This window comes from Crocuta crocuta, unplaced genomic scaffold, assembly GCF_008692635.1.
Source record: "Crocuta crocuta isolate KB4526 unplaced genomic scaffold, BGI_CrCroc_1.0 scaffold75, whole genome shotgun sequence".
NCBI lineage: Eukaryota > Metazoa > Chordata > Mammalia > Carnivora > Hyaenidae > Crocuta > Crocuta crocuta.
This window is the reverse complement of record NW_027530350.1, coordinates 1144694-1157722: the sequence shown is the minus strand read 5'-3', so window position 1 is coordinate 1157722 and position 13029 is coordinate 1144694. Positions and strand designations below refer to the sequence as shown.

The 13029-nt window shown below is 40.1% G+C and overlaps 1 protein-coding gene across 8 annotated transcripts in view; it reads right to left on the bottom strand.

Moving 5' to 3' along the window:
- The window catches only part of MTRF1 (mitochondrial translation release factor 1), an 88261-nt gene that overhangs the window by 72226 nt on the left and 3006 nt on the right, over window positions 1-13029 (bottom strand). For 6 of the 8 annotated variants that reach the window (XR_013335537.1, XR_013335539.1, XR_013335535.1 and 3 more), the window contains exon 2: window positions 763-934. Coding sequence is in view for 1 of the 8 variants with exons in the window: in XM_077765674.1 (XP_077621800.1) it covers window positions 763-829 (67 nt within the window). In the remaining 7 variants the exon portion in view is untranslated. Of the gene's footprint in view, window positions 1-521; window positions 935-13029 lie in introns of those variants that run through there. The other 2 variants (XR_013335541.1, XR_013335540.1) reach the window with 2 other exon arrangements.

Below are 13029 nucleotides of genomic sequence, written 5' to 3'. Positions count from 1 at the left end.
TTTGCCCTTAAAATTCTGAGGTTCAAAGTTGAAATAAGGGTCAAAATTTTATCAGAATCAACCTTTATTGTCTCCAGTGTTCCTACTATGCTAGGAAGTGCATTCATATATTATTAACTCATTTGATCACTGTAAATCAGCTAACTTGAATATCATAAGATCCTAGGAAATAAAATATTCAGAATGATCTCCAAAATTCAGGATTCTACTAACAAACTTTAACATACTGAATCACATTTGGAAAAACTGTATAAGAATGCACCAGTGCCCAACACCAAGAAATGTTAACAGTCCTTCAGCAGATTTCCAATGTCTTTACATCTAGTCTCTAGCACATCGGAGTAAGTGTGCCCATTTGAGAAAACGGACAAATCAGAGGGATCCCAAATTTTTGTCAGAACACTTTTAGCTAAAGTTTTCATCCTAGGAACAGTAGAATGAATAACTCTTAAGGTCATGAACCTCAATGTTAAGAGGGGGGGGAAAACCCCAAGACCTTTTACTCGCTAGGGTTCCTATACCTGAGAACGGCAAGTCTTCTCCGTCACCCACCACAGGAACTGGATTACTCGATATTCTAGGGACAATTCTCAAGAGTCGGCAGGTCAGAGGTGACACTAAGCCTGCTCCAGAGCAGCACGTGTAAACCAGATTCTGCAACTCAGAATACGGAGTTCTTCCAAAGAGGCAACATGAAAAAAAAAAATGGGGGTAGAAAAATGACCTTTAAAGATCAAAACCGAAAGAAAAAAACGTGAGTACCTAAGAAGTAAAAGAAAGTACGACAGCTTTCCTTACTGTAGCCGGAACCTTCTGCGACCTGCAGCATTTCAGTCCGACACACACTAGGTCACTTTCACTTCCGGGATCACTCCTTCCGGGTTAACGCTTGCTCTCAGCCTCTCCGGAGTACTCGTGGGCGTGCGTGCAGCAGCTATCGGGAACACAAGAGAAAAATGACAAATCGAGAAAGAAAAAAAATGACAAGGCAAAAAAGACTATCCCAGGAAATGACTATGCGCGCACAGTACTTATCCGGAGCTAGAGCCCAGGGCGTGGGTTGCGATGGAGTGGGGGCGGGGGGCGGTGGCGGAACGTAGAAGGAAATACAACTCCCAAAGCTCCCACCCAGGAATCCTGGGAGTTGTAGTTTATGCCCCGGCTGCCTCCAATGGACCTTTGGTTTCATAGTTACCGGCAAATACAGGAGAGAGATTCTCTACCATTCTGATTAAGAGATCAACAATTGCAATATAGTAATTTGAAATTAAAAGAATTGCCTTATAGGTGGAGCCATTAAAGCAGTGGTTCTTTAATTTTTTTTTGAGGGCTCCCTTTTCATCACCCCCAAATTTGGGGATTGTGAATGGTTTTTTTCATTTTTCCTTTTTTTTTTTTAATTTTCCTGTGGGATTCTGCATGTTAAAAAATTTTTTTAACGTTTAATTTTTTATTTTTNGAGCTGAAGTCAGATGCTTAACCGACTGAGCCACCCAGGTGCCCCAGGATTTTGCATGTTAATAGCTGTACGTTAAGCTTACACTGCTTGAGAAAATACCTAGTAACAAAAGGAGGATATAAATTTGTATTTTTAAAAATCGTATGAGGATCAAAAAGATAGAACACTACGTATATCCACACATTAATGACTTTATAGATGTTGCACACACATACAGAATTTAAGGGCTCAAACTAGGTTCATAGCTTGTAAACTACCAATTAAATAAATAATTATAAAAATCCAACTAATAGACAATTCCAGGAGAATGCAAACACATTGCCTTACTTTGGAGACTCCAATGGCAATCACATTTACAAGTTGCACGAGAGCTGTGTCTCAATATCACTTTCTGAAAAGCCAAGGTAAACATTATCTCATGTAACCAAATTCATAGGATATTTTCTTAGGTTATGACCACATATAAAAATGGCAAATTAACCCTAAATGTAAATATCTAACATCACCTACTTAAGGGCGTTAGTATATATTAAATTATATACTAAATGGTTGAAACCTATTAATTTAATCCATACCACAACAACCCTAAAATACTCATTTTGTGGAAGAGGAAAAAACTAAGGCATAGAGAGCTTAAGTAACTTGTCCAAGGTAAAAGAACTGGTGAGTAATAGAACTGATTCAGTCAAGGCAGTCTGTCTTAATGATATTGGCTCCTAAGCTTTGATATTCTCCCTCCTTCAAAAAAAGAAAACAATCATTCATTCAATAATGAGTACCAGTTATGTGCTACACGGTGTTCTGGATATGAAAATTTAGCAATGACTAGTAAAGACACAAAACTTTGCCTACATGAAATTTATTTTCCAGTAGAGAACAAATTCCAAGGGATCCACATAAATCATTTTCCTAAATTATCCAATGAAATCCCTTAATAACTTATTTTGATTTGTGTATGCAGACATGTAGCTTAAGTATTATAATACATAACTTTATTTTCCTTAAAAAATAAGTCTTACTGCTATGGAGCGAATTGTGTCCCCTGCTTCCCCAATCTAATATGTTGAAGCTAGCCTCCAATATGACTGCACTGGAAACAGTGCCTTTGAGGTTAAATGAGCCATAAAGGTGAAAGCCTGATCTAGTAGCATTTGTGCCCTTATAAGAAGAGACGTCAGAGAGCTTGCAGGCTCTCTCTTCCTTTTCTACCCACCTTTCTTTTTCCAAGACAAAGAGGCCTCAGAATGAAACCTACCTTGCCAGCACCTTGATTTTGGACTTCCCAGCCTCCCAAAGTGTGAGAGTTTTTCTGCTGTTTAAGTCACTCAGTTTATGGTATTTTGTTATGGCAGCCCAAGCAGACTGACATTTGCATATGTAAAAGTTTATTGAGATACACTACATGAAACTTTCTGTACTTTATGTATTTTATTTCTCAATTATAAAAAATCCCTAATGACGTTTATCTCGGGTAATTATAAATACTGCTTCCTCCTTCATGCTTCCTCCTCTGTTTTTTAAAAAATAATATAATGTGGTATATCTATATTTATTAATACACAATGATGTCCACAATTTATCATTAAACGAAAGATATTGCTAAAAAAAAAAAAGGTTGGGGAAGTGGGGGGGGGACAAAAAAACAACTCAGCAAACTATTCCATTTGAACAACATATGTGATGTGTATATATTTAAAAGCCCAGTGGAGGGATGCCTAGGTGGGTGGGTCAGTTGGCTAAGCATCCAGCTTCAGGTTAGGTCTTGATCTTATGGTTTCTGAGTTTGAGCCCCACATTGGCTCTTTGCTGACAGTGTGGAGCCTGCTTGGGATTCTTTCTCTCTCCCTCTCTCTCTGCCCTTTCCCCACTTCTGTCTTTCTCAATATAAATAAATAGACTTTAATTCTTATTTTCTTTATAGTATTCTGGATTTCCTGAATGCTCACTTCATGATAACATTATTATAAACAAGACAGCTATAAAAGAGGGAAAAAAGTACATTCTTTAATGTTTGAAAAAGCCTTATGGGAGTTACTATTACTGAATCATTTAATAAAGTTAACTTCTACTTCCAAAGAGCCTGATATATTACAGGAAACATTTTTCTGGAAATAGTAATAAAAAGGTTGATTCAGTGAAAATAAAAGTGTTTGATTAAATTAGCAGCAAGAGCTACTATGTCTGAAATATTTCTCATTATAAAGTTGATCTCATAAAAATTCTTTTATGAATGTATGTGTAATGGGCATGACAATTGGTATGCCTTTAACACTAAATGACCTATGTCCTTTTCCTCTGTCTTTGAGCAAACTCAAACACCAAAATACTTGCAGCTATTTTTCAGATACATTTATACCAAACTTAGCCCAGTTTCCAAGGGGTAGAGAATGGGGATTTTCACTTAGCTTTTTCTCAGAGACCTCCAGATTGTTTTATTATTTAAAATTTTTTTTAATGTTTAGTTATATATGGGGGGAGGGGCAGAGAGAGATGGAGACAAAGTCCAAAGCAGGCTCCAGGCTCTGAGCTGTCAGCACAGAGCCTGATGCAGGGCTCGAGCTCACCAGCTGTGAGATCGTGACCTGAGCCAAAGTTGGACACTTAACTGACGGAGCCACCCAGGCGCCCCAATCTCCAGATTGTTTTAAAGATTCTGAGGACACTCTTGTGTCCATAGTACTAAAGAAGTTTGATCTGTGTCCTTCTACAGGGATTCCACATCAAAAAGCATCCACTTGGGGCTTTTACCCTGAGAGAAGCAGAGCACCAGGGTTTCCTCAGCCCTGGATATTCTTTAAGGAGTCAAGCCAGGGTGGGTGTAGAGATTGTTCCAGGCTAAGCTGAAACCTTTGGGCCTATCTGGGGAATATCCAGAGGTGCTGAAAGCAACATAAACTCTCAGGACATAAGCCATAAAACACTACGGGTCACAGCACACTGTGACATGCACCTTGGCTTTCTGGTTCACTGGAGTTTAGGGTCTTGACCACATCCTGAGGCATTATACAATGTGAAGATTGGCAGCCATTTGTATTGGCAGCAGAATACAAAGATGAAAAGGCAGCATTTCTTATTTTCATATATTCGTACTAGTTTTCAAATTTTTCTTAGCTTTCATTAAAAAAAAAAAAGCTAAGAAAGTCGCCACCTGCTGGCGTTATTGAAATTAGATCTTTTCTTATTTTCAGAGTCAGATGTTTAAGAAGTCAACCTACTCTTTTTCTTTTACTATTAAAAAAAAAAGGCAAAGGCAGGACGAAGAACTGATCCTGGAAACTCACTTTTATTCCACCCTTAACTGGTATTAGCCTCAGTTGTAAACAGCTTTGACAAGCTCTCCTAAGACTTCTTGGTAATTTCATCTCTTCTATATATCATCCTGAATTTCAGGCTAAATATTTTTCTTAAATCATTTACTTCGGTTTTGAACTGTATATTTTCAGATCATTGTTTCAGAAAATTTTATTTTCCCATTTTTTTCTCTTAAAAGTGGTATTTGAATACCCTTTATAAGCATTAAAGTCTTTTCCAACTTAGATCCAAAGTGGTCTACATGGAGGAAATCTACAGAGCATGTATGTGTAGACATTCATCTTTCCATTTCCTCCGTTTGTATTACAACAATTTTCAGATTGTTCGAAATTCGGGAGAACAACATAATGAACCCCTACGCACCAGTCCCAAATTCTCAAGTTATCAATGCAGTGTTACCTCCCCTCCTCCCTCTGCCTGCTCCCCATATCCTCACTGGATTGCTTTGAAGTAAATACAAAACATCTGTAAATATGTAAGCATATAGCTCCAGAAAATAAAACCTTTCTAAAAATAGATTTAGCTCCCCAAATTAAAAATAGCTTCCTAATTTTATCAAATCCCCAATTCGTGTTCAATTCTCTCACTGTATCAGATTTTTTCTTTGGCAGTTTGTTCATATTGGTATCGAAATAAGGTCCACATATTGCAATTTCTTGCTATATTTTTGGTTTGTTTTAATCCATTCCTTCCATCTTTATTTCTCTTGCAATATATGTGTTGAAGAAACTAGATCTTTTGCCTTGAGGAGTTTCACACTATCTGGATTTTCTTAGAATTGTGTTGTAGTGTTTATCATGTTCCTTTGTTACCTGTATTTCCTATAAACTGGTCCTTGGCTTGATCAATTCAGATTTAAATTTTTGAGGCAAAACTACCTTATAGGTGGGCGAGATACTTCCAAAGGGAGGGGCAAAATATTTAGTTGTGTGTTTTAAAAATGATACTAGAAGCTCCTGATTGCCTAGACCCATTATTTCACTAGAGGTTGCAAAATGGTGATACTTTATGATTCTTTCTCCATTTACTAGCTAGAACCTCTGTAAAGAGAAAATGTTAGCTAGGATGCAATGGGATGTTACTCAAATCTGAAGGCTGAAAGCTATAAGCAGAAGGGAGGAAGAGAACGGGGCAAAAGCAGGGATGGAATGTGTTTTGTTTTGCAGAAACAACAGGTTTCAGCTAAGGAGATACCTGGCTAGTTGTGTCTTACCTGATAGCCCCTTGGTAAGTGTGTCTCACTTGATAGCCCTTCACTTGAGCAGGTTTCAGCTGGACTGGGGCTGAGTACCTGCTCAGATGACCTCCAGTTGTCCTGAGGGTACCTTTAGCTCATTATAATATTAAGATCTCCCATGAGTGGGGTTTTGTGCCATTTTTTTGAACAAAAAATGCATGCCTAGTGTGTGACGTGGTAGGCACCAAGCAGAGTGCTTCATGAGCATCCTGACCTTGTCCTCCGACACTGAATAAAAGCTTCCTGTACTAACCCGAGGGGGGAGACAGTGCTTTGAGAGCTCTCTCCCTGTTTCCCTACTTGTAATAAGTAACAAAAAGTTCTTTGCTTTAAACACTCTTTTGGGTCATGTTCAATTTAATTCATTCACCCCAAGTGGTGAACCCCTTGAGTGTGGTTACAAAACTTGCCTTCTTCAACTACTGGTTGCCCTTGCCTTGAAATTTTTAAAAGGAAAATTCTGTCAAAGTGGAGAGATGATCAAATTAAAAAGCTTGCTTTCTGAACAGTTTCCAGGATTTCCAAATTCTATTTCAATCTAATTTTCTCTTACTTTAGTAATACAACGATTGTCTGTAATTCTCAAGTCCCCAAAGCTCTGAAAAACCTTCTTTTCAATTCAAAAATGTCTGAAAACTGAAGTTTTGGTAAATTATTGGATGGGCAAATCTTCCCTAACCCAAACCAAGGCCATTTATATCTTTATTTATCTCACTTGGAATAAATATTCAGATATTCTACTGAATAAATATTCATATATTTGCTGCCTCGGATCTCACTAAGAGTCTTAGGTAACATACAGCACACACATTTTCCTTTCTAAATCCAAAATATTCCAAAGTCTGAAAACATGTGCTCCCAAGTACTTCAGACAAAGAATGGTGAACCGTGACAATAATATAGTGGTTAACGTCCAATGAGTACTCTTTCTTTGTCAGGTAATGCTCCAAATGTTTTACATTGCACTGACTCATTCAATCTTTACAACATGCCTGCGTAGCAGGTTCAGTTGCAAAGCCCAGTTTCGGAAACAGGCACAGTATGCCTACATGACTTGCTCTAGGTTGTGCCCAAGAGACAATACATTGGCCAGAAGGATCTGAACCAAGATAGGGGAGCTACTCTGTGACCTTGTTTCTGCCACCTGTTTTCTGTCTCATTTCATGGTGCATCCTCCCCTCAGCACTGCTCCATCTGACTCCCATCAACCTTTCTTTGATAGTGATCCTCTCCAAGAACCTCATGTCTCAGTTCACCTGGGTGACCCCTTATTTCCCAAAACCACACTTTCAAACTTGTCTTTTTGTTCATATTGCTAAATGGTACTTTTTTTAAAGGTAAGGCTATGATCCTTGTACTGATATGAGACGTACATCTGTTAAAAATTTTAACTAATTATGAATAAAGGATGTTATAACTAAAGAAAAATCCTGAGAGAAGACATAAATATGCCATAAGGAATACTAAAATGAATTTGTTTTAAAGATGAAGCACTGGCGGTGGCTCGGTGGTTCCGCTTGGTAAGGGTCTGACTCCTGACAGCTGTTCAAGTCATGCATGATCCCAGGGTTGTGGGATTGAGCTGCGTCAGGCTCTGCACTGCGCATGGAGCCTGAGTCTCTCTCTCAGTCTCTCTCTCTCTCTCTCTCTCCTTCTGCCCCGTCCCCTGATTGTGCTTGTGCAGATGCACTCTGTCTCAAATAAAAAATATAAAAGAATAAAAACAAAGATGAAAAGCTGGTCACTATACACAAGACAATAGTAATTCGCATCTCTATCATACACAATTTGCATTGCTGGTGACAAGAATCCTTCGCATTGTTTGCAGTTTTCTGCAACTTAAAGGAGTTATAAAACAGCTCAAACGCAAGGGAAAACAGTCCATTCGGCAGATCTGTCATATATTCGGCAGATCTGTCCCATAATCTTTTTGCCCATTTCAAAGCCTCACGGTTTTTCTTCACCACATTAATTTCTCTGTCTGGAGTGCAGTTCAGTGGAATTGTCTTCATCAAACTGGCACTTGGTGTATACCTACGTGCCAAAGCATGCTGCTAGGTGCTAGATCCGTGGTGAAGAAAATAGACATCATTCCTGCTATCATGGTCTTTTATAGATTGGCCCATCCACCTAATCACAGTTAGTTCTGCCTCCTTTTGAGCTCCCATGTAATCTCGTTACATCTCTTGTGGTGCTGCTAAATCTTTCTTTGTATCATACTTAGCAATATGTTGTTTACAATGGATGTTGTAGTTCTGGGCGAACAGGACATAAGTCCCAAATTCTGAATATCTTTTGTATAAGATGATAAATTATCTTTTGATTCTTGAGGAGGTAAAAACAGCTGCCTTTCAATGTAACTAACACGTTTTTGATTCTCTGCTACATGTAAAATGCTATGCGATGCGCTACAGGAAGATGATTAATTCAGCAAAGATGTCTGTGAGCACCAACTGTAAAACACGAGGAATACAGGCAAATAAGACCTGGTATCCAATCTAAAGGAACTTCGGTCTAACTTCAACGTGGTGTGAAGAGTGCTATATGAGAGGTGAGTGGTGAGTGTTTTGAGAATGTGGAGGAGGCTCAACCACATTAGAGTCACGAGCAGGGATGGCCTCTGGGACAAGCTGATGCTTAGTCTGAGTTTGGAAGGACAAGTTGGAGTTAGTGAGGCACAGACAGACAGGGCATCACAGATACACATTGAGAATTTGAGAAATGACAAGGGGAGCAGTCTGGCTGAGTGGTGGGACACGAGATTGTAAAGGCAGGCAGGAACAGAATCATAAAGGGCTTCACATACTGAGGCAAAGATGTTCAGCTTTCTCTTGAAAGCCATGGAAGGATTTTGTAGGCTACAAAGATAACTCGGCAGGCTGACTCATGCCCCGCTTCCTGACAAAATGTTTACATCCTAATCCCTGGAATCTGTGAATGTGTTACCTTACATGGAAAAAGGGGACTTAGCAGATGTGATTAAGTTAAGAATCTTGAGATGGGGAGGTTACCCTGCATTATCTTGGTGGGTGTGATCACAAGAGTCCTGATAAGAGAGGTGGTAGAGTTAGAATCAGAGAGAAGACATGAGGGGGAAGCAGAGGTCAGAGGAGAGAGAATCTGTGCCATTGGCTTTGAAGATAGAAAAAGAGGCCACAAGCCCAGGAATGCAGGTGGCCTAGAGAACCTGTGAAAGATAAGGAAAAGAATTCTCTGCTGCAGCCTCCAAAAGGAACATAGTCCTGCAGACACATTTCAGAAGCAGTGGTTCCAACTTGGCTGTACACTATGATCATCTGGGAGGATTTTAAAAAACCATTCTACACCCCACCCCAATTGAATCTCTACACAACCCCAACTGAATCCTCCTATGGAGGTAGGATTTGGGCATTGGTTTTGTTTTGTATTGTTTTGGTTTTTTTTAAGAGAGAATGAGAGGGAGAGAGAGAGAGAGAGAAGCAGAGAGAGAGGGGTAAAGAGAGAATCCTAACAGTGCAGAACCTGATACGGGATTTGAACTCACAAACCTGAGTTCATGACCCAAGCCAAAGTCAGACATTTAACCAACTGAGCCACCCAGGTGCCCCTTGGGCATCAGCTTTTTAAGAATAAAGTGATACAAAAGTGCAGCTAAGTTTGAGAACCACTGCCTTCANAAAAAAAAAACAAAAAAACCCAAAAAAAACATAAAACAGTAAGACAAAGACATAGGAGTAGGACAAAATGCTATGTAAATTCATAGAAAAGAGAGCTCAGATCCACTGGAAAGACTTGGAAAGGTTTTATGACAGTCATGACATCTGAGATGAAGGATTTTAAAAAATAAAGATTCACACATTGAAAAACAATCTCTGATAAAATGATCAGGTTGAGTAAGAGTATGGAATTTAGAAAATACTAGATCGGTTATAGCTACTGGTTCCCCTGCTATATAAGGTAATTGTACGGGCACCAGGAAAGAAAACCTGGGAACAGACTGAGCCCTAGAAGATGAGGGAGCCATTGGAAGTTTTGATACACGGAGAGACCCGTTTAGAGATATAGACAGAAACAACGTGTCTAGAAGCAATGTGCAAAATGAAATGATGAGAAGAGTCTGAAAGTGGGGGACCAGTTACAAGGTTTTTACAATATTCAGTTGTGAGGTGGAGAGGGAATGGAAAGCAGGGGAGGAAAGGGAGCTACGTGACAGGTCCCAAATCTGAATGACGAGGCACCTTGGATGTGGGGAATAATAAAGAGGTCGAAGGTGATCGAGAATTTTTACTACAAGAGTGCTGTCATTAACAAAAACAGAGGAGACAGGATTTGGACTGGTTTGATGGGAAGGTAAGTTTTAATATTATGTCCAAGTAGAAAATGCTTGAAAGACCTGTAGATGGAGCAGTTTTACAAACAAGTGGGAATAAAAGAAGGCTTGGAATTGGAGATGCATTTGAAATCTGCCTGGTGCTAGTAATGGAAGCTATGGGAGCAGGAGGATTTGTTAATTCTGTTTTGCTGGTGGTGGCTGGTACTCGATGGACACATTAAATTTTTTTTTTATTATTTATTTTTGAGAGAGAGAGAGACAGAGCATGAGAGGGAGAGGGGCAGAGGAGGAGGGAGATACAGAATCCGAAGCAGCCTCTGGGCTCTGAGCTGTCAGCACAGAGCTTGATGTGGGGCTTGAACCCACGAACTGTGAGATTATGACCTGAGCTGAAGTCAGACACTTAACCAAATGAGCCACCCAGGCGCCCCCTGACGGACACATTTTATTGCTGATGTTGAAAAGAAAGCAGAATTGTCTAGACATCCAACATTCAGAAGGAAGAAGAGTTGATGAGAATGACTGGGAAGAGGAGAAAACCTGGGATTTTGCAGGGCCGTGGTACCCTAAGGCAGAAAAGTCAAGGAGGATAGGGTGGTCCAATGTGGACTGAAATAATCTTTAGAGATTGGCCAGTGGGTGATCCTTAACACATAAGCTCCGTGAGGGGAGATGCTAAAAGACTGCCTGTCACATTGTGCTCAATAATTAAGTATTGAACAAATTAATTTTTGAGATTTCAGACAATGTTTTCAGAAGACAGTTGGAGGCAGAAGACAAATCTAAAGGGACAAATAGAATTTGCCACTATCCCAGAAGAAACCCCATTCATGTCCATTTTTCATAGGTAGTCAGGGTGATCTTTTAAGTGTGTGTGTGTGTATGTTTAAGTAGGCTCAATGATCATGTGGGGTTTGAACTCACAACCCTGAGATCAAGAGTTGTATGTTCTATAGACTGAGTCAGGTAGGCGCCCCCAGTGTGACCTTTTAAAAAATAAATCAGATCTTGCCACTTTCCTGCTTAAAGATGGCTTCTTGATGAACTTAGGATCAAACCAATCCAAAGCAAAGCAAAGCAAAGCAAAGCAAATCACACTGCCTGAGCTGGCCATCCCTGTGTAACCTGGCCTGGCCTGTATTTTCAACTGAACCATAGGCCACTTTCCGTCTCATATACTACCCTCTAGTCACCAACTTGAACCTGAAATTCTTACCTGTCCCTTTTATGCCCTGACCATGCCCATCTTGTCCCTTCATTAGGGCACTTGCATGTGGTTCCCTTGGGCTAGAATATGCTGGCCCAGCTTTTTTTTTTTTTTTTTGGTCCAGGCTTTTTACTTGTTAACTCACCTCTCATTCTTTAGGTCTGTTCAAATGTTATCACCAGTCTCCTCCCATTAGAAAGTCTGGAGGGAGAAAATGCAAACAGCACAGAGAACAACTGATGAATAAAAGTTCAGGAGAAGCAAAAGGAGATGGGATCAAGAGTTCCAAGGGAGGAATGAAGAACTCTTGCTTCCTCTAAAACAAGAGCAAGGAAGGTAGACAAGAGCAGACACATTAAGGAATCGGAGGTGTAAGGTGTTATGCAACCTGATGAGTTCTCTTCCCATCAGCCTTTAATTACATGGTCAAACTGGTTTTAGGAAGAGCAGCAAATTACTTGATTTTACCTTGTCAGCTGGTTCTGTAAGATATGCTGTGAATATAGGATGGAGAGCATCCTTTTCTAGATTCTTTTTTACTTAGGTCTACTGAGCTTAGCAAGAGAATCACTGGCCCATATCATATATGCAAAATGGTCTTCACAGACATTGTTGCTTTTACTGTACTGTGTGCATAATTCTAAAGGAGTACACCCTGCCTACCTGAAGCCCCAGGAAGCAACATTTCGGTGGATGCCCATGAGGCCCCCAACAGGGCTTCAGCATTCTTCTGGAGAGACAATGGACTGAGATTTACAATGCAGGTGTTTTTTTTTTTTTTTCCTGTGGGCTTAGAAATGATAAAGCATTAGATTCACACAACCCTGCCGTAAAAGATTACAGTAATGTTATTATAACCTCATTTTCTGTTACAAGGTGGAAATGAGATTTGCTCCAAACTAAACAGGAAGTCAGTAATAAAAAATTACAGCCTCTGGGGTGCCTGGGTGGCTCAGTCAGTTGAGCGTCAGATGTTTGATTTCGGCTTAGGTCATGATTTCATGGTTCATGAGTTTGAGCCCCGCATCAGGCTCTGTGCTGACCAGGGCGGAGTATACTTTGAATTCTGTCTCCCTTTCTCTCTGCCCCTCCCCTGCTCGCCCTCGCTCTCTCTCAAAAATAAATAGACATTAAAAAATTACAGCAACTGGCTAATACAGGCTTTCTGATCTGTGCATGCGTTATGTCCTTTACACACTCCAAGGCTTACGATGACAACAACCCACAACCCTATTGGCATTTTCAAGTGTGCGCCTCTCTCTTCACTCCCACCCTAGTGTCGACAACCATACTAGGTGTGCATTGCATGTTATTGTGTGTGAACGGCAGATGAGGAAAATATTAAATAGGAGTATATAACTACCCACTTCTCGGTGTTTGGGATTAAAGGTTTCCTTTGCACTGCTGGGAGAAGCTGGAGAGGTTGTGGGGGGAGAGGCTGCCAGTGGGTAGGAAGCTGCAGAGTGCAAATGAAGAACCAGCACTAGACTGCCTGATTTATG